This window comes from Lygodium microphyllum, chromosome 3 (genome assembly GCF_053477565.2).
Source record: "Lygodium microphyllum isolate KBCC chromosome 3, Lygodium_microphyllum_v1.1.10, whole genome shotgun sequence".
NCBI classification, from domain to species: domain Eukaryota; kingdom Viridiplantae; phylum Streptophyta; class Polypodiopsida; order Schizaeales; family Lygodiaceae; genus Lygodium; species Lygodium microphyllum.
This window is the reverse complement of record NC_141137.1, coordinates 2,610,840-2,628,912: the sequence shown is the minus strand read 5'-3', so window position 1 is coordinate 2,628,912 and position 18,073 is coordinate 2,610,840. Positions and strand designations below refer to the sequence as shown.

Here is an 18,073-nt window from a genome sequence, read left to right as displayed (position 1 = left end):
ATAGTTCAGACCTCATTCTAACTCTGCAAAACTGTTCACACAACCCAATGATGAGCTCAACATAAAGCATTTGTTGATTAGATGCCTTCAACACCTTCTAAAGGTGTGTGCACAAGCAGTAGAGCACTCCAATAAGCTCTTAATCTCTGATTTGCAGGCAGGAAAAGAGGGCTGCCTCAGCAGGCACAATCACGCTGTCCAGGCCAGCAGCTTCTTCTTCTTGTTCTTGATGATGATGATGGTCATGAGCAACACTATGGTGCTTAAATAGGCCTTGGAATGCCCCCCAACAAGCTTTGATCAACTTGTCTTCAAGCTTTAGGTTCTACTTCACCAATGCCATCCTATAAAGAGCCCATTCATGGCTCTGATACCATGTTCAAAGTCAGAGAAAGGTTGGAGCTAAACCCGTGAAGAGCCAAGTGCTTTCTCACATATCTTCCATTATATTTTACCCATAACTCAAATGACTGTTTACAACCTAAGGTCTCAAGGACCATTCACACCAAAAAACTAAGTCCTAAGCATCGACTTATTTAATGTTCCCATCATGTAGTACAGCTGGACAACTCAAGTGTCGGGTACAATCATATCAAAGACAGAAAAATGAGCTTGAAGTCTAACACTCCTCCCCCTTGTTTTAGATTGTACCCATCACTGAACAAGCAAATGGTGACCATTGTCTTAAATCACCAGTTCCTTTGGTATGATTTTTTTGAAAGATCACAATAGACACTATTGAATTGCTTCAATACAAGGTTTTTCTTTAACTTCTTTGTGTTGGGTAAATTAAGAGAATGTAAAGGTGCCTTGAGACAGTTATTCCTTAGGGATGAGTTCACCACGTTGGCATTGGCAGACACAGCTATAAGTATTCTATGCCCTTACACACACACATAGACTCTCTCTCTCTCAAGCCTCTCCTCTCTCTCTTTCTCTCTCTCTCTCTCTCTCACCCAAAAAAAAAATAAATCTCTTTCGAGCCTACACTTCTCTTATTTGTAAGATCATTTATGTATAATGCAGCCACTTCCATCTATGTACTTGTAACTTGTAGCGCATGTGGCATATACCATAGAGGTTTTGGTGTGTTACCTTCAAGTATTCCTTTTATATACTCTAATAGCATTGCTATTTAGACGTTAAACATATGTTCTATAATCTCTAGTCCTATATGTGTGTGTGTGTGTGGACTAATATCGTACCATATTTAAGGTATCATTTAGTACCATATTTTATCGTATTGTAAGGTATTGTATCTTTTCTTTCTGACAACTATGTTTGTACCTCTCTCTCTCTTTCCCAAAGTGACTATGGGCACCAACAACAAGTGTCACTTTGGGCACCAACAATAGGTGTTTTTCAGTTGGATGGTTAGGATATCCTCGGAGACTTGCATGAGAGGGGGAGAAAAGAAATACAACTTGGTATGGAGCTATTTCAAACGCATAGCCAACCTATATACATAGAGTTGCGCAATTGTATCGTGCGAAATTTGTTACTGGATAACGAGCTAGAGATTGTTCAAAGTAGATGAAGACATGTATGGAGGAGATACTAGGTACCATACAAGAGGCCGTGTAGGTTGATATGACGTAAATGCTTGTGTATATGCAAGGAAGAAATGGAGGGGCAATTCTATGCACCATGTGTGTCTCATGGAATTCAAAGGATAGTTGGAAACTTGAAGAAAGACATTGCGGAGAGTTGTGTTATGGTATAACTCTAAGAGGGGTTGTAAGAGTAAAAAACATGTAAAGTTATTGATGCGAGGTAGCGTGGAAAGAAGCCATGGAATCAAGCAGGTAACACTGAGAGTAAGTAGATGAAGCAGTGGTCCACTCAGTAGCATCAAGAGACAAAGTAGCTAAGATATAGAAATCATCAAACTTAGGTTGCACCATATTTCTCTCTTCAATCTTCATGTTGAACTTACTAAGGACAATGGTATGATCATTAGACTCTACATTATCTTGTGCTTTCCTCTTGCCTTTCTCATTGTGCCTATTATTGCACATTTTATGACATTGCGACCTAATATGATGCTACTGCCCACAATAATGACATATTAACGAGGATAGACTATTATAGTGAAGAAGAAGAAAGACTAGGGTTCTCAACTTCCTACCTTGTGTATATTCTCTATGTGTTTTATACACAAGAGCTCAAGTTGCTCCCGCGCCTCCGTCCCCCCAATCTTCTCATTGTATTAGAGTAGAGTTTAGGCGAGGAGGTGTGAGCTACAAGCACAAGAGTCCACAAGAAAGCCTTCTTGTGGAGTATATTTATGGCAATCTCTCTCATATGATCTCTGATAGATGAGCCGTCTTCATGAGCTTGGATTTTAACATCTTTCAAATGTGTTGTACGTTCAAATATATTATCAGTTGCTTCCATAATTAATCTTGGGCCTTGGCCATGTGGTGAGGTTCACTAAGATAAGTGTAGAAATTCTCAACAATGCTGGGGTAGAGTTATCGGTGAAGAAGAAAGAAGGGCAATATGTATGAGCTAAGTGCTCTTATTGCCATTGTTGGTGTGGGCACGAGTAAACTTTGGCATGAAAGATTTCGTCACATTGGTTTTGTAGTCTTAAAAAAGATGCATAAGCAAGGTACAGTCTCTCACCTACTTGTAGTGATTGTAATCAAAGAACTATGTAAAGCTTATATGATGGGCAAGCAACAAAAAAAGGCATTTCCACAAGAAAGCAAAAACAAAGTGAATGCTCCTTATGAGTTGGTACATATTGACTTGTGTGGTAAAATACCTATAAAATCCTTGGGAGGATCTTTTTATTTTATGATGATTGTTGATTATTACTGCATTAGGAAGATGGGTGTACTTCCTTTGTGATAAGACTCAAGCTTTTGTGGTAAGTTTAAAGAATGGCTAAAACTTATTGAGAACGAAATCATGCAAAAAACAGGTGGAGTCATATGTACAAGATGAGGGGGAGGCAACCTCTCATGAAAAATGATCACGATCATGCATGAAAAGAATCACCCCATCCTCAATTCCATTCATGAATTATAATCCAATATTAATAAAAAAAATTAGTTTGTATATATTATTTATCAATGATCAAACACACAAAGCAACAAATTATAACTCATAAGCTATAGAGAGCTTACCGATCTCTTGGCTTTAACTCAAATGATTATAGTACTAAGTTCATCTTGATATAAGCTTTCTATGGCTCCAGTGCTTAGAATTCTTATACAAAGGATGGAGTATGTATGAAACAATGTGGATTGGTTTATGAAACCAATTTATCTCTCATTCCATATGCAAGTTAGATCACCTACTCTAAAAGTTGCATAGTATTTCTCATTAGTAGTTTACCATTAATAATTTCACCAAGCGAATATATAAATTAATGTTTAGCATTTAACTCTCCACGAACAATGTAGGGCATCATGACATGGCCTTATGAAGCTTGTGCATATAACGATAAAGTAAGCTCATTGTACACCCCTCGTGATCAAAGAACTGCAAGATAAAATAGAGAGGTGAGATGATTTCTTTCATAGCCTTCACCTCATTTCAAAACCCATTACTCAATATGTAAGTTATAATCTCTCGTTTTTCAATTACTTGACTCCCACTCCATGCATTTCACTCCTCGCTATATATAAGTCCATGAAGAGATTCTTTTGTTGCACCATCCTAGACTATGAGTCAAGACACAAGACTCAAAATACTTGAAAGTTGAAACATTTGTTTTATATGCATAATAAAAATCATAAATGATTACTTAAATAGCTGAAACGTGTCTTTGTTGACTTAACAATGTCGTATTGGCAAACATCTCTAAATAGAGACAAAGATAATAACTAGCGAGTGATGAAATCGACTATGTGCAAGGCTTTCTCCAAGGTTGGCTCCACCTAAGGAGGTGATATCATACCCTCCATCATGAGATCAAGTAAATATAAGGCGTTGGAGTTCACACAATAGTGGGATAGTCTCTCTCAACATACTCAAACATCTTGGCATGATTTGAGCCATTATTTGTTCTGACTTGCACATGTTGCGTCCTGATTTCATCTATGGCTCTCATGATATGAGAGTAAATCAACTCCCTAGTAATGCTTAAGCTAAGGGTTGAAGCATCGCCACATGCAACGACGTGGTATTGGTACGACATGATACTAAGATATTAATTATGTGTCTACATCTCTACGAGTGTTAAGAGTCAACAATTGTTATCAACAGCTACTAATTATTGACTTTGTGTACTTAAAAATTAAAAATAGAACGAGTAGCATGCAAATTAAAAGCATTGAATGAGTACAATTTACCACTTACTCTATCACTCCATCCATCGGATGCAATGCTGTAGCCATATCAATGTCAACATGACTTCAATCTAGTTAATTCATTTTGAATGTACGTCACTTGAGAATGGTCCTTAGAGACTTTGAGCTAATAAGATATAAGTCAATAGCTCCTGTTGCAACTATGGCAGCTAATACATTATAAAACTTATTATAGGTTGGCGCTTAAGCAATGTTGAATGCAAGGTTGCATTGGTAGAAGAACCTATGCTTACCTAAGTGGGCCTCTTGATTTAGCCTTGGAGCAAAGCGTGCTTGGAAGGTGCTTTAGTTGCGTTCTCTACCCCTCTTTCTTGATTGGCTTGCCAAGCCTTGCGAGGGCCTAGTAAGTAGAGATGTGTCCTCACCAATAAGAGAAATACCCTCACACACAAGAGAAGAACTAGTATTAGCAAGTGTACATGCTACCTCATGATTAATTGGAATGGAATCTGCCGGTGAAGACACACCAATCGCACCATTGGATGGTTGTGATGCTCGTGTACTTGTTGGCATATGGGAAGTGTTTGGAGTGTCTTTCTCATCATTCTGTCTTGCTCCACTTGAGTTTCCACCTCCACTCATGTGATTCCTCTTTGCCTCTTTCCATTCTTTTTCAATTTGTTGTGAGGTCAATGGCCTTCTTAAGAGTGAGCGCACCTCAGTCGATTTTGCTTGTGTGCCGCCATGTGTTAAAAAAATACCCTCGGGTACTCTCTTGCAGCCACGTTTACCCTTGCTCATGGTCAATGTGAAATGTGCTCTCGTCTGGGTGGAACTCCCCTGCAATGTGTCTTTATAAACCTTACAAACCATAATTTTGGTTCCGGATGTTCCATAGTGATGGATGAACAAGGTATCCTCCCAAACATCTTAGGTAAAATCCTTGTGAGGAGCCATGAAAAATCCAATTTGAACTTTGAAGCCTTAAGGCAAAGAAGAATGAGATGAAGAAGGAATGGCAAGTATGGGGAGAAGAATGAGAAAGGGGTAGAGATAGAACTTGGAAGACAAAAGAGATAGAAGAGGAGAAAGAGATGGTGGAGTAGAAAGAGATGGAGGAGAAAGAGTAGAAAGAGGGGTAGAAAGAGATGGGAAAGTAAAAAGCGATGGAGTAGGAGAAGGAGAGAGCGATGGAGAAAGAGGTGGCTGAAGGAGAAAGCAATGGAGGAGAAGGCTACGGCTACAAGCAACTATAGGCAAATAGGTTGGGGAGGCACGAACATGTCGAGATGAAATGGGCCAAGGCTGCGGAGTCTGTGAGTGAGAGGAGAAAACACAACAAAAGTCTTTGGATAAACCGCAGGATGGTTTGGGACTAAATGTGCTCCAGAAGCTTTTTTTTTTTTGGGATTAAAAATTCACCTTTAAAGTTTCGTCTCACAACTCCGTTTTGTGAAATGAAATGAAAAGTTTCATTGGTTTTAGGGATTTCGCATTTCGTCAGGACAACATATATTTGGTTACTATGATTGAGTAGCAAAAATTGGAGCCATTGAGGCTTGATTTGTGCTACAATAGTCCACGTTGGCAATGATTTGGTAGCCATTTGTGGCTGGGTTTGGAGCAAAATAGGTAATGGTCTTGATGCATGCAAGCGTAAGGGCTACTTAGGCACAAGGGTAACTTGTTTTTCAAAAGCAAAGGATCTAAGCAAGGAATCTTCTTGAATCTAGTAGGGGGATTTCTTAAGCTCAGGTTTTACTTATTTTGAAGAAAGGTTCTACTTGCGTCCATAACAAAGAAATAGAAAGAGAGAGAGACTTGGTGATTTGGTGAGATACTTTTGAGGATCACATTTCTTTTTAATAAAAGTAGGGTAAATTTGAGTTTCGGGGCTGTTTCTAAGAGCTAATGATACAACATAAAGGAAAGTGGCCTACTAAGTCAAACAATGCATAACCGACTACACTAGTCGACTGGCGCTATAACTATGCCAGCTGTAAATAGGTGTAACACACTGAATATAATAAGTAATGAGTCAGTGGCCATGTGAGAGTCATAATAACCACCGACGTGCAAGTGTAGATGTGTGGACCCATCTAACCAGGTGGTCCATCATTAATGTCCGCATGTGTTGAGCATGTCATCTCAACACTCCCCCTTAAGCTCAACTGCATCTCTACAACTCCAAGTAAGCTTCGAAACTTTTGAAGCTTCTCTGTACCCAATGCTTCGTGAAGATGTCAGCTATCTGATCCTGTGTGCTGACATACACCAAATCAATCTCACCTGCTAGTACCTTCTCTCTCACAAAGTGGTAGTGTACCTCAATATGTTTTGTCCTGGCATGGAACACAGGGTTCCTAGCTAACTGTATACTACTCATGTTGTCACAGTAAATGACAACTGGACCTTCCACCTGCACATCTAAATCAGCCAATAACTTTTGCAGCCATACTACCTTACATGCTGCAACAGCAGCACCTCTATACTCAGTCTCTGTACTCGACAAAGCAACTGTAGATTGCTTTTTGCTGCTCCAAGTAACTGCTTATAATGCATTTTTTATGATGGAATGTGGGATATTCACGTGTATGTATAGAAAGAAATCAACTCGTAGTCGAAAATGATTGAAGAAACATAAACCAAAATCAAGGAAACCGCACAATGGAGTGATATGGTTAGAAAGTAGAAATGACACCTATACAAAAGGTTGAGGTCATGTGTCCCACTCTTGGGAAAGAAGCAAACCATATATGCATGGATGCATTGCATGTTTTTTGCATGAATGGAGAAATGAGAGTAAATCTTGAGAAGACCAAGTTGATAGTGTTCAAATACCACACAAGCTTGGTTGACTGCAATGAGTCATTAGTTTGCCCTAAGGGGATGTGATTGAGTATGCTAGCTCCTATGTATACTTGGGGTTATATTCACCAGATCTACATTTTCATTATGAAATGTAGTAGCTATGGGGTTGGATAGAGGCAATGCAACCCTTGGAGCATTGCGGGAGGTGCACACTTGTTTAGTTCTTGAGACCTTGGACCAAATTGTGGTTGTTTATATAGATTGGCTATCTCATTCTTACTATATGGGTCTTGATAGAGTTGTGGTCTATGGAAAAAGATGTGGTACGAGTCCTCGAGAGGCCATTACTGATGATGATTGCTTGTATGATTTGGAGCAAACCATTCATACCTTGTGATATCTTTTTAAAACAAAGATGGGAGCAACACCCATGGTTATGGAGACCCTATACTAGTTGGTGACTTGCTTATAGCAGATATGAAAGCTTCCTAGGCTTAAATATTTGCGATTAGTATTGACTTCCTCCAAGGAGTTGGCAGAGAGTGAGATACATGTTATTACTATACAAAGATGTAGTCGTGGTTTGGGATACATGGTTTACAGATGGATGCACTTTTGTCGCTATTAGTATACATTGTATTGCTCACATTTAGATCTCACTCATATGGAGCAAGCTTGATTTATTAGGTTAGATATTGTGAAGATTGATATGCATTGTGCATGAGTGCGTTCTCTAGAGTTCCTTAACATGAAGATTTCACAATATCAGGTGCCACTTCTTCCACATTTCACTAGAGGGGTGTAAATAAATACTCTCCTACAGATAACAAACACAATCGTACGATAAAGCACAAACTGATATAGAACGCATTTAGGGTTAGGATAACTAAGAAAAAATAAACACTAAAGAAGATAATGAATCAATAATGAATATTGAATATACACAGTGCTCAATGTAGCAAACACACAATGCAAATGTGAAATACTAACCCTCGAACTCCTGTATCTCTAGGGCCAGGGCAAAGAGTATGAGCAAGAGAGTGTATTGTATTGTGATGGATCCCAAATCGTAGTAGATAGCCTCCAAAGATGTCAGGCAGCAAATGCAGCTCAAGAGAGGCTGGATCAGTGTCTAATGGAGCAGTTGGTGGCAGAATCAACAAAATGCTGATCGCTTAATGAGGTGGCAGTTGGTTGATGGGCTGGAACAGCAAAATGCAGATCTGGGTGACACATGGCCATGTAGGTGATGGCTGAAACAGAAAAACACTGACAGTCTAATGGCACTAGCAGTTGACGATTGCAGATTTGAGGTCAGCACTGAGCAGGTCAATGGTATCAGCAGCAAACACAACAGTTTTTGATCATACAGCAGATTAGAAACAGATGGTAGAGATATATCATATACTTGATGAAGGGTATTCGCTTCAAAAGTCTCATCTATTAAAAACAACATACTGAAAGCCATCCCAATCCTACACATTAAAAGGAGAAATAGAAGAGGGTTTTGGCTCATATGACTCAAAAGCATTATATGAACATGACATAAGGCATGGCCGTGATGAAGAAGATGGATCGCGGAGTATGCGGAATGTCATGGTCCTTCCAAGATCAAGGAGATGGTTGGTCTCACCAATTGGTCCAGATGGAGTAGTAGCACTCGTTGGAGGGGTGTAAACTTGACTGTACGTGATGTGCAAATACTCCTCAAACTCTTCATTTGTAAGATGACCAAAACGAAAAGAAGATGGTAAAGGTGAAGGTGTGTCTACCTCCTCCTTGAGACCATGATGCCTTCTCAGAGCCTTCAATGATGGAGAAGCTTGATAGGGCGTCTAGGATCCGTAGAAGAAGGTGCTTGAGACATTATGAGTGAGTTTGAAGTTGCGTGTGAGCCTTGCACAAGACTAGTCTCCACTCCACAATCACCGTAAGATACTCTTTAGAAGAGCACCAGCTTTGATACCATGTGAAGATATGCTAGGGCTTGCAATGAGGAAACATAGCATGTACAACCAAGACTGAAACACAAAGACTCAGATGGGGAGACAAGCAAAACCCTAAATGCAAAACACAAATGTAAAACTCAAAACTCAAAACTCAAATAGAAAGACAAATACAAAGAGAAGAAACTCTGAAGTGAATGAATGCTGTAAATGAATGCAAGAGTGTACAGAATGCCCAGGGGCAAAGTGATGGAGTGTCGGAGAGTGACGTCCACCAGAGATGGATCCGAAGTGTTGTGACCACTAGTTGGGATGCAGAAGATAAGGAAAAAACTAAATGTTGATCAATCACTGGAGGGTCGGAAGACTGAGGCGATAGTTGTGGAAGATGCCTAAGTAGAGGGCGGCGGTAGAAAGCTGCAAATGCACATGTAGGAGGGCCGTCGGTAGGAAGGAGATGTTCGACAGTTGCCACCTGAAGGAGAAAAGGCGCAAATGCAGATTGCACGCTGATACGTGATGGAGAGGGAGGGTTGTCACTTGTCGCCTTGTTGATTGAGTGTTGAACGTAGGCAAGAGGAAGCGGTTTGTGGGTTGGCGATGGTAGATAGACTTAACGTAGCAGAGAGTGAGAACTTGTACAAATGGGGATGAGATTGAATGGTGGGTTGCTTGTGTTAGATATGATCAATGCCCCACCCTCATTAGGTGCTACCAATGATCCATGGTGCTCAAAGTTGTAAGGCCCCCATTATGAGGAGAAGCCAAATGTGAGCCCGGACATTGGTTGAGTCCTGACTTGTATATCAGATGAGGTCTATGTGACCGGATGGCAAAAAGGTGACTGTTGTGGGTCTAATCTTTGGGTTAGACGGAGTGGTTAAGCTGGTAGCAACTCGAGGCACATTGCATTGAGTTGCGTGGTAAGGGAGTTAAAAGGGGCCCCTATTGTGGGGTCCGGGGGCCGCGGAAGCGGCCCCTGGCTGGGGGGTCCCAGGGGGGCCAGCGGCCCCCCTGGCGGGGGTCCGGGGGCAGCGCCCCCGGCCCGAAGGTAAAGGGAATATTCCCTGGAATATTCCCTGGCCGACTAGTGGAGGCTCATATGGTAGGTCGGTCAGCAGGCCGACCTAACGACCTTCGCGGGCTATAAAAGCTAAACCCCTTCGCAGCCATCTCACACTCATCTTTCACCCAGTCAGAGTTGTTGTTCCAGCTAGCCTTAAGCTCTTCACCTATCTTCTGTCTAGATCGCCATCTAAGCTTCACTCAGTGGAAGCGCACGGGTGGACAGAGCCATCTTTGTATCAGTTGTTTGGAGTTAAAGAATTTACTGATTCTCCTCTTATCTGTTGTGTACTCTCTATCTCTTTCTCAGATTCTGTTCGCTGCGCCGTGTAATATTTTACAGCTTGTTTATTTGTAGATGTTGAAAGGTGCTCCAAAAAGTTAGGGTTTTGGGGGACCACTGAAACTCTCTTGAACTACGTACCACTTTTTCGTTTTTCATTAATTAAGCGTTTTTTGAGACAATTTAAAGATGCTAATCAGCTATAAAGCATGTTTTAGCTCAATAGGTGATATCAATTTGGAGCCCTCCAAGTACAGGTGATAGCAGCCCAAGGTCCTTGTGGTGCAGGTGACAACATACAGGTCGACAATTAGTGGCTATTTTGGGTTTTGGTCCTCTCATGACATCTCTCATTGATACCATTAGTCTTGATGTAGTGGCATGCATAGCATTAGATTTTTGGGGGAGGGGGGATTGAAGAGATTGCTGTCTTGTTCCCTTCGTCAAGAAGGCCCCCTTAGTCCCCTACCATTTGTAGTAGTAACACATCCAATGCTTTCCTTGTTGGATGCGTTGGCTAGTGATGATGAGATCATTGGATTAACTCTTTCAAGTGGGACTAAAATTTTGGGGAAATCTCTTGTTGATGATTCATTTATGCTTCTTAAGGTTGAGAGATCCAGTTTGGATCATGCTATGGCCATTTGGAGGGCTTTGGGCTTGTATATCAATGCACAGAAACCTAGTTTGATCAATTGTACAAAGAGTGATCTGCATGCTTTGGATTAATGGGGGGCTTGTGAAGAGATTGCTCTGTCTCGTTCCCTTCGTTAGGGATGCCCCCTTAGTCCCTTGCCGTTTGCAGTAGTGATACATCCAATGCTTTCTTTGTTGGATGCATTGGCTATTGATGACGAGATCATTGGATTAGCTATTTCAAGTGGAGCTAAACATTTGGGGAAATCTCGTTTATGTTTTTAAAGGTTGAGAGATCCAATTTGGATCATGCTATGGCCATTTGGAGGGCTTTGGGCTTGTATACCTAGTTTGACAACTATATAGAGAGTGATTTGCATGCTTTGGGTTGGCTTGGGGGGGGGGGGGTGTTTTTGGAGGAGAGATGACTCGGCACTTAGGTTATCCCATCAGGGTGGATATGGCTCCTCTTGCTTTGCTCGATTGGATGTCTTCCAATGTTCATGAAAAGTTCATGCATTGGGAATCCCAAGGCTAGCCTCTCCAAGTGCGATCTACAAGTAGGAAAATTGTCTAGGTCAAGTGTGGGTGTCTTGGGAGCATGTTACTACGATGAAACGTTAGGGTGATGTTGCATTGTTGGATGTCGAGATTCATATGACAGCATTGTAGTTGGCCCTCTTGCAATCTTTGTGTACAACATCATCCTTGCATAGACATTGCTAGGTCTTTTGTTGAGGAGACGCATGGTTGCACTACTATCCAAGCCTCTTGGTGGGATGCATTGAATTTGACATAGGCATTTAGAACTCCACAGTCTTTCCTTCTTTTCTACTTGATTGCCTCATGGTAGGAGATTCTCCTCTCCACTGTTTGGCACCCCCTTGATTCTAGAAAGGAAGCTAATTTGTTGCAAGATGAGTTTTTGGCCTTATCTAGGTTGCTTGATTCACCAAAGTAGCACATGGAGAAGAGCAAAACATGGAGAGGGATAAGTTTAACTTCTAGGTGCCTCATGGATACAAGATGATTCGGGTGACTTTGGAGGACCAGCTTCGGCAGCTTTCCCCTTTTCTTGCTTTTCAGCCTTCATCCCCAAGGTTGGATTGGGCTTTTGTGAAACCAGTGGATTTTCAGAAATGGTCAGCTTAGTCAGATTTACCATGAAATGGTGGAGGATTAGAGATGGGTGACTGAGAAAGCAAATAAGCCTGGTCTATGTTTGACAGTAGAGCTAAGTGGCATGATCAACTGCTACAACTATGGAAGTCCAAGCTTCCTTGTCAGGGGAAAGCTTGTACATGAAGATTTCTTATCAGTGGTCTTTCCATAGGGGATGTGCTGCGTGGTTGCAAGATCCCTTGTGGTAGATGTATCTTTTGTACCGCATGTGATGAAACCGTTGCGCATCTTTTTATTTCTTGCCCGGTTGCAAGATAGATTTGGGACTTCATTTTTTCAGTATGGACCTCTATGACATCTCAGTGGGACAGCCCTCTGTTCTTGGGTTTTGGGCACGATGCCATCCACAGCTATGTTACAGCCCCATCATCCTTGTCTCTTTCAGTTTTTGTGATGGACGTTCTTTGGCACATGTGGCGGACTCATGATGCATTTATTTTTGACTCGGACTTATGTATCTGCAATCATGTTGGTCATGTGTGAGGATTGCTATTATGGCAGATTACTTCCATCGTTTCGGCTGGTCTAATCCTCCGATAGATGGCTGCTCCATCTTTGGATATAGTTTGCACCACCCCTGTTGTGCCCACTTCAGGATCCCCTTCACTTGTCCCAGTAGCATTGTACTTTGTCACCTTTGCAGGCAACAGGGTGGCAGCTGAGGAAGGTATGTTGGATGCCAAACAGCCTGCACTGATGAAAATGCCAGCTGGCTGATGTGCAGGAGATGGCTGAACAGCAGGGTGGCGTGCAGAACCTGAAAATGCAGCTTTGTGGGGCTGTATGATCAGTCACCAGCAGCTGGGAACAGTGAGTAGCAGTGAATAGGCGCTAGGGGCTGATGATGATATGGCAGCAGTCTGCAAGGGCTGGACAGCCACTGGAGGAGGTGTTGAAGGTGGAAACCTGCAAACAAGGTTGGGATGAATGGTGGGCAGGCTGTTTATTTATAGATGTGGAAGAATCCTCCCAAATTAGGGATTTGCTTATGGGACATAGAAACTCTCTAGGATTGCGCATGGTTTAATGAGACTTTTGGTACTTTACATTTTTTGGGGGTGTTTTAAAGAGCTAATCAGTTCGTAATGCATTTTCAGCTCAACACCGTGACATCTTGCAGCCAAAAACAGCTATAATTTGGATTGTCCATATCTGCCATGCAACTGACTCAGTGATTCTTCCCCTTCCTCCATCAAGTGATGGCTACCTCCTTGCATTTGTGATCCGTTGGAGTATGACGTATTCCAACATCTCTAGGACTGCTCATCAATATACAAAGACCTGAGTGGACACCTCTTGCTCCTTGAGCATCCATTGTATTCATCTCCTATACTCTGTTTGTTCATTGTGCACATTCATTGATGTCATTCCATCTTTGAGTTTACTAGCTCCTTCACAGGGGAGCTTGAGCCTAAATTTAGATATTGTCTATATTCCATGTGAACCTTGATTATACTTAAGAATAGTAAACTTGCTCAATCATAATATGCTTATTAAATTAAAGATCAGCTATGTAATCTCCATTGGCACCTTTATCTTGTTGGACAACACATAGCTTGATTTTTTCTTACTAGCCGTGCTTATTAATAGAATCAAGTCTTGTTAACTATGATGAATTCTGGTGAAGTTTCTTTGATGTTGATATGCAGATCACATCTCAACTGTTTGAGTATACCTGGTATCATTGGCATGAAGATTCTCAACGGCTCATGAAGGATTTTACAAGCTTTTTGGAAACTGGCATTCTGCCTCCTGACACAAGGCTTGTTTGTGAGCGCTGGCTTCTTTGCTTAAAGGTGTTGCGTCGAATGCTTAAATTTGGTTTTCCAAGTGATGCAAAGTCTGTTCAGGTACTTGGCTGATGTATTTGGATGTTGATGAAATGTCATTGACCATTTTTAAAGAAAAAGTTTGTAGTCCGTCTTGAATTACTGTAGATTCTTTCTCAAGTTTAGATCCATGTTTATGTATATTCACAGCATGTTTGTGTGTTACAGGAGGTTTCTGCTGTCAAGCAAGCGTCTCCACAGTTTCTTGAAGAAATAAAATTATTTTTAGGATTCAGTGAGTAGACCTGCCTTGGATTTATTGTTTCCCAGAGACGTTGAATTACCAATGCCATGTTCGTGTGATGTCTCTTCCCGGTTGAACGAAAGCTGGCATGTGTTCTTTTGGTCAATATTATAAGAAAGAGTTTGGCAGCTAGATAATGGAATAGTTTGCTGCCAACTATTCTTATGATAATATTCACAAAAGTTGAAAGGACTAGAGGGGTTACTGGGCTCACACATATTATGCCCATTGAAGGGCTGAGATGTATTTTCTTTTTAAAAAAGTGGGAAGGAGAGCACACTTAATCTTGCTTGAGAGGGTCACGTGTTGATGTAAATATGTTTTGTTTGTCTACCTGTTTTTCTGAGTTTTTCAAATAGTTGATTATTAGAAAGTACATGTAGTATGACCCGCGTTGCTCACAGAGGATCACACATTGAGTGAAGATATTTCTTAGGACTAGCTGCTTTTCTGAGTGTTTCAAATGGTTAATTCTTAGATGGCGCATCTAACATGACCTGCATTGCTATTTTGCAAAAAAGCTTGGTGTAGGCATCCATCAAATCATAGTCTGTCAAGACAAAACTTGCCTGATGTTTTTCCCTGGAATTTTGACTGTAGGATCTGCACTGCAAGAAGGCCATCCTCTTCGTGGTTTTCTTGACACTGCATGTCTGAAGCTGATGAAAACTCTTGTTGAAGTTCAAACTGTACATCCGTATACGTTTACAGATAATACAGTTCTTCCTGCTGTGTTAGACTTTTGCTATCGAATGGTTACAGAACCACAAAACTACAGAGACTCATTTGAGCAATTCCTTATCCAGTGTATGATATTTGTTCAAACTGTACTGCAATGCCTAGAATACCGAGTGATAGGCACAGGCCGTGTGATGGGTCAAACAACTGCAACAGTTACTGAAGCAAAGGAAAACCTGGCCAAAAAGGCAGAGGGAGTTTTGAAGTCTCTTCTTGATAACAAACGTGTCCTATCACTCTGTGATGTTTTAGTTCGAAGGTAGTCAGTTCACTTAAATTTACAGTGTTATGATTTAACACCACCTATCGTTTTCTTAATTTGGGTTGGTATTCACTGTCCAGATACTTCTCTCTCACTGCGGCTGACCTTGAGGAGTGGGCACATGATCCAGAAACTTTTTATCATGAGCAGGACATGGTCCAATGGAAAGATAAGCTGCGTCCGTGTGCTGAGTCATTGTACCTCACTCTCTTTGAAAACTACCGTGAGGTACTAAAAAATTGGCAGATATTGCTTTTAACACTTCAAAAACATTTTTTGGATCCTGTCAGCATTATAAATTGGGGGGTGTTTTCAAAGCTTGTACGTAGTTATGTGCCTATCAAAGCTGATCGTATTTCTAACTGTATTTTGTTTTGATAAGCAGATATTAGCCCCTTTGGTTGTTCAAATCTTGAAAGAGGCTTCTGACAACTGCCCTCCGTTAGCTTCAACTGCAGAGGTTGAAATCACAGAAAAATATCTGTTGAAGGAAGCTGCATACAATGCTGTTGGAGTTGCAAATTATGATCTCCATGATTTGATTGATTTTGAAACTTGGTAAGTGTTTCTGCCAACTGAGGTGAAATATTGACCATTTAATTTTGTGTAAGAGGAGATTTTGACTGCTAATGTGGCAAGAAACTAGAAACACTAAGAGGTTTTCTGCATTTTTTTTGTTAATCCAGAGATTACCATGCATTTCAATGCATTTTGAGATTGCAAATTTCTCTCTTCTTGGATTGAGCTAGGTACAGAAGTACTCTTGCACAAGACCTTAGTAATAGACAGCCAAATGCTCGCATTCTCAGACGAAGGGTGGCATGGCTACTGGGGCAGTGGGTCAGCAAGGTGAAAAGTTTCACTGTTTTTGATTTATAACAGTTATTCTGCTTCTCAGTTCAAACTTCCATGTTTAGTCAATTTTGGTAAATCTCAAAGTTTCTTTTATTTTTTGCCTTGTTTTTCATGTTTGAACACAGACTGGATAAATGATTAGAATAATCACGATTATTTAAAACATAAGGTTGTTTCATCAATCAATTCTCATCCTATTTAGAATCTCCTTATTCAGTGGTAACTTATTTGCAATGTTTCAGTGAAAGTTTCTAGCTGAGTTTTCTAGATGCCATACGTTAGAGTGGTTGGTTTTGTTGCTTGGGGCTTGGACAGAAGTTGCCGCTTAATTACTACAGTATGCAACCTCACTGGTTAGGATGTGAGTCAACTTCAACTTTCTTGCCAGACCTTTTTTGTAACTCTACATAATTGTCTCCTTTGCAGCAAGTAATATACAAACAACATACCATAAGAGTATGTTCTAGACACTTGTTGCTGACTTTGTGGTGACACTAGATCTTTCAGTACGCTGTCTTGCAATCTGAGAAACAATGAGTTTTTCTCTCAATGAGTGAAACTCCAAGAGCGTCTTTAAAGCTATTACTCTATCTATTACAAATCAAACAGAATGAACAGAATGCAAGAAAACAAAAATAAAAGAACAAAAAAGAAGAGAACACCACTGCAGATTTTATGGATACTGGAAATCTGGGGCAACATGTATTTGGCATTTAAGAAACAAAGAATATCTCTCTTCAAAAGGCTAGGTTGACTCATGATATTCTGATAGTTGAATATATTGAACTTAAAACCTGATTCTAATCACGCAAAGTGCAAAGAGAAGATGAGCTAGAGCTAAGAGGCTGAGTGCCTACCTCACCACAAGCCTCTAGGCCATGTTAGAAAACACAGTGGTCAGATCTTATGTGTTTTTGTAGGATGTAATCATAGAATACTTTTAATGTCCAGTTGCCAGTGATCTGGTCTATTCTGTTCCAACTTCCAAGGTACTAGCTTCTTCTAAGGCTCTTTACTTGTTGGGAGGAGGCCCCTAATAGTAATTTTGACCATCAAAGCTTTATTTTGGCAATCCAGGTTAATGATCCCAACTCTGCCTGTGACCTTTGGCTGAATGATAACATTCAAGCTTCTTTATTCTGCTCGGGTGGCCATCATTCAAAGCTCTATGTTGGCAATCCAGGTTAATGATCTCCACCCTGTCTCTGGACCTTGGCTGAATGATAACATTCAAAGCTACAGTCTAGCTGGGCTGCTAATGTCCTGGCCAGATGATGACCAGGTTGGGAGGAGGATTCAAAGAAGCAAGGTCACGATTATCCTAGAGGCTGTTCACTATCGGTTAAGCACGTCATTTCTCAGCATTTTCTGATACATTTGTGGAGACTGGAGAAAAGCCTTAGGCCAAGGAAGTCACACTCTTCCTTTGGTTATCTGGGAGTGAGAGTCTGGTAGTAGGCATTTGTCTGAGTTTAGCTAGAACTCCAACAGCGTCCAAGGTGCGGTGTGATAGAGCAAACAGTGACACGTTGCATTTGGGACTTGTCCTAGGGCCTAGGATTTTTGGAATAGAGTCCTTAGAGTGTTTGTCAATGTACTCATGCATAGATGGTAGCAACGTGGTAGCAGTGGCATGGGTCAGAGATAAGAGGACATGCTTGTGGATTTGAGACCTTCCAAGGGACCATAGCCCTCAGTAGTAGAGGGTCATCCCCGCTCTTTTATTAGTCAGGACCGTAGGACATTGCTGCAAATGGGAGTTCATTTGCAGCATTATTGCTTGATATATCTGGACAGGGAGATGCAGTGAGGCTATAAATCAGTAGGATGTCTCTACTCTGGATATCCTCACCTATATTTGGAGAGAGATTGTTCATACTCTGAGAGCCGAATGGGAGATGCAGAGTGCATGAATAGGTGTACTACCTTCTTACACATTTGGGATTCTGGAATCTTCTTC

The 18,073-nt window shown here is 41.0% G+C and overlaps 1 protein-coding gene across 7 annotated transcripts in view; it reads left to right on the top strand.

Annotated features, from left to right (window-relative positions):
- LOC148038009 (ARM repeat superfamily protein) overlaps positions 1-18,073 on the top strand; it is a 144,986-nt gene that overhangs the window by 34,134 nt on the left and 92,779 nt on the right. For 6 of the 7 annotated variants that reach the window (XM_087667899.1, XM_087667891.1, XM_087667903.1 and 3 more), the window contains exons 6-11: positions 13,835-14,035; positions 14,183-14,249; positions 14,859-15,255; positions 15,339-15,486; positions 15,644-15,816; positions 16,008-16,107. In XM_087667899.1, the coding sequence (XP_087524025.1) occupies positions 13,835-14,035; positions 14,183-14,249; positions 14,859-15,255; positions 15,339-15,486; positions 15,644-15,816; positions 16,008-16,107 (1,086 nt within the window). The remainder of the gene's footprint in view (positions 1-13,834; positions 14,036-14,182; positions 14,250-14,858; positions 15,256-15,338; positions 15,487-15,643; positions 15,817-16,007; positions 16,108-18,073) is intronic. The other variant, XM_087667896.1, reaches the window with a different exon arrangement.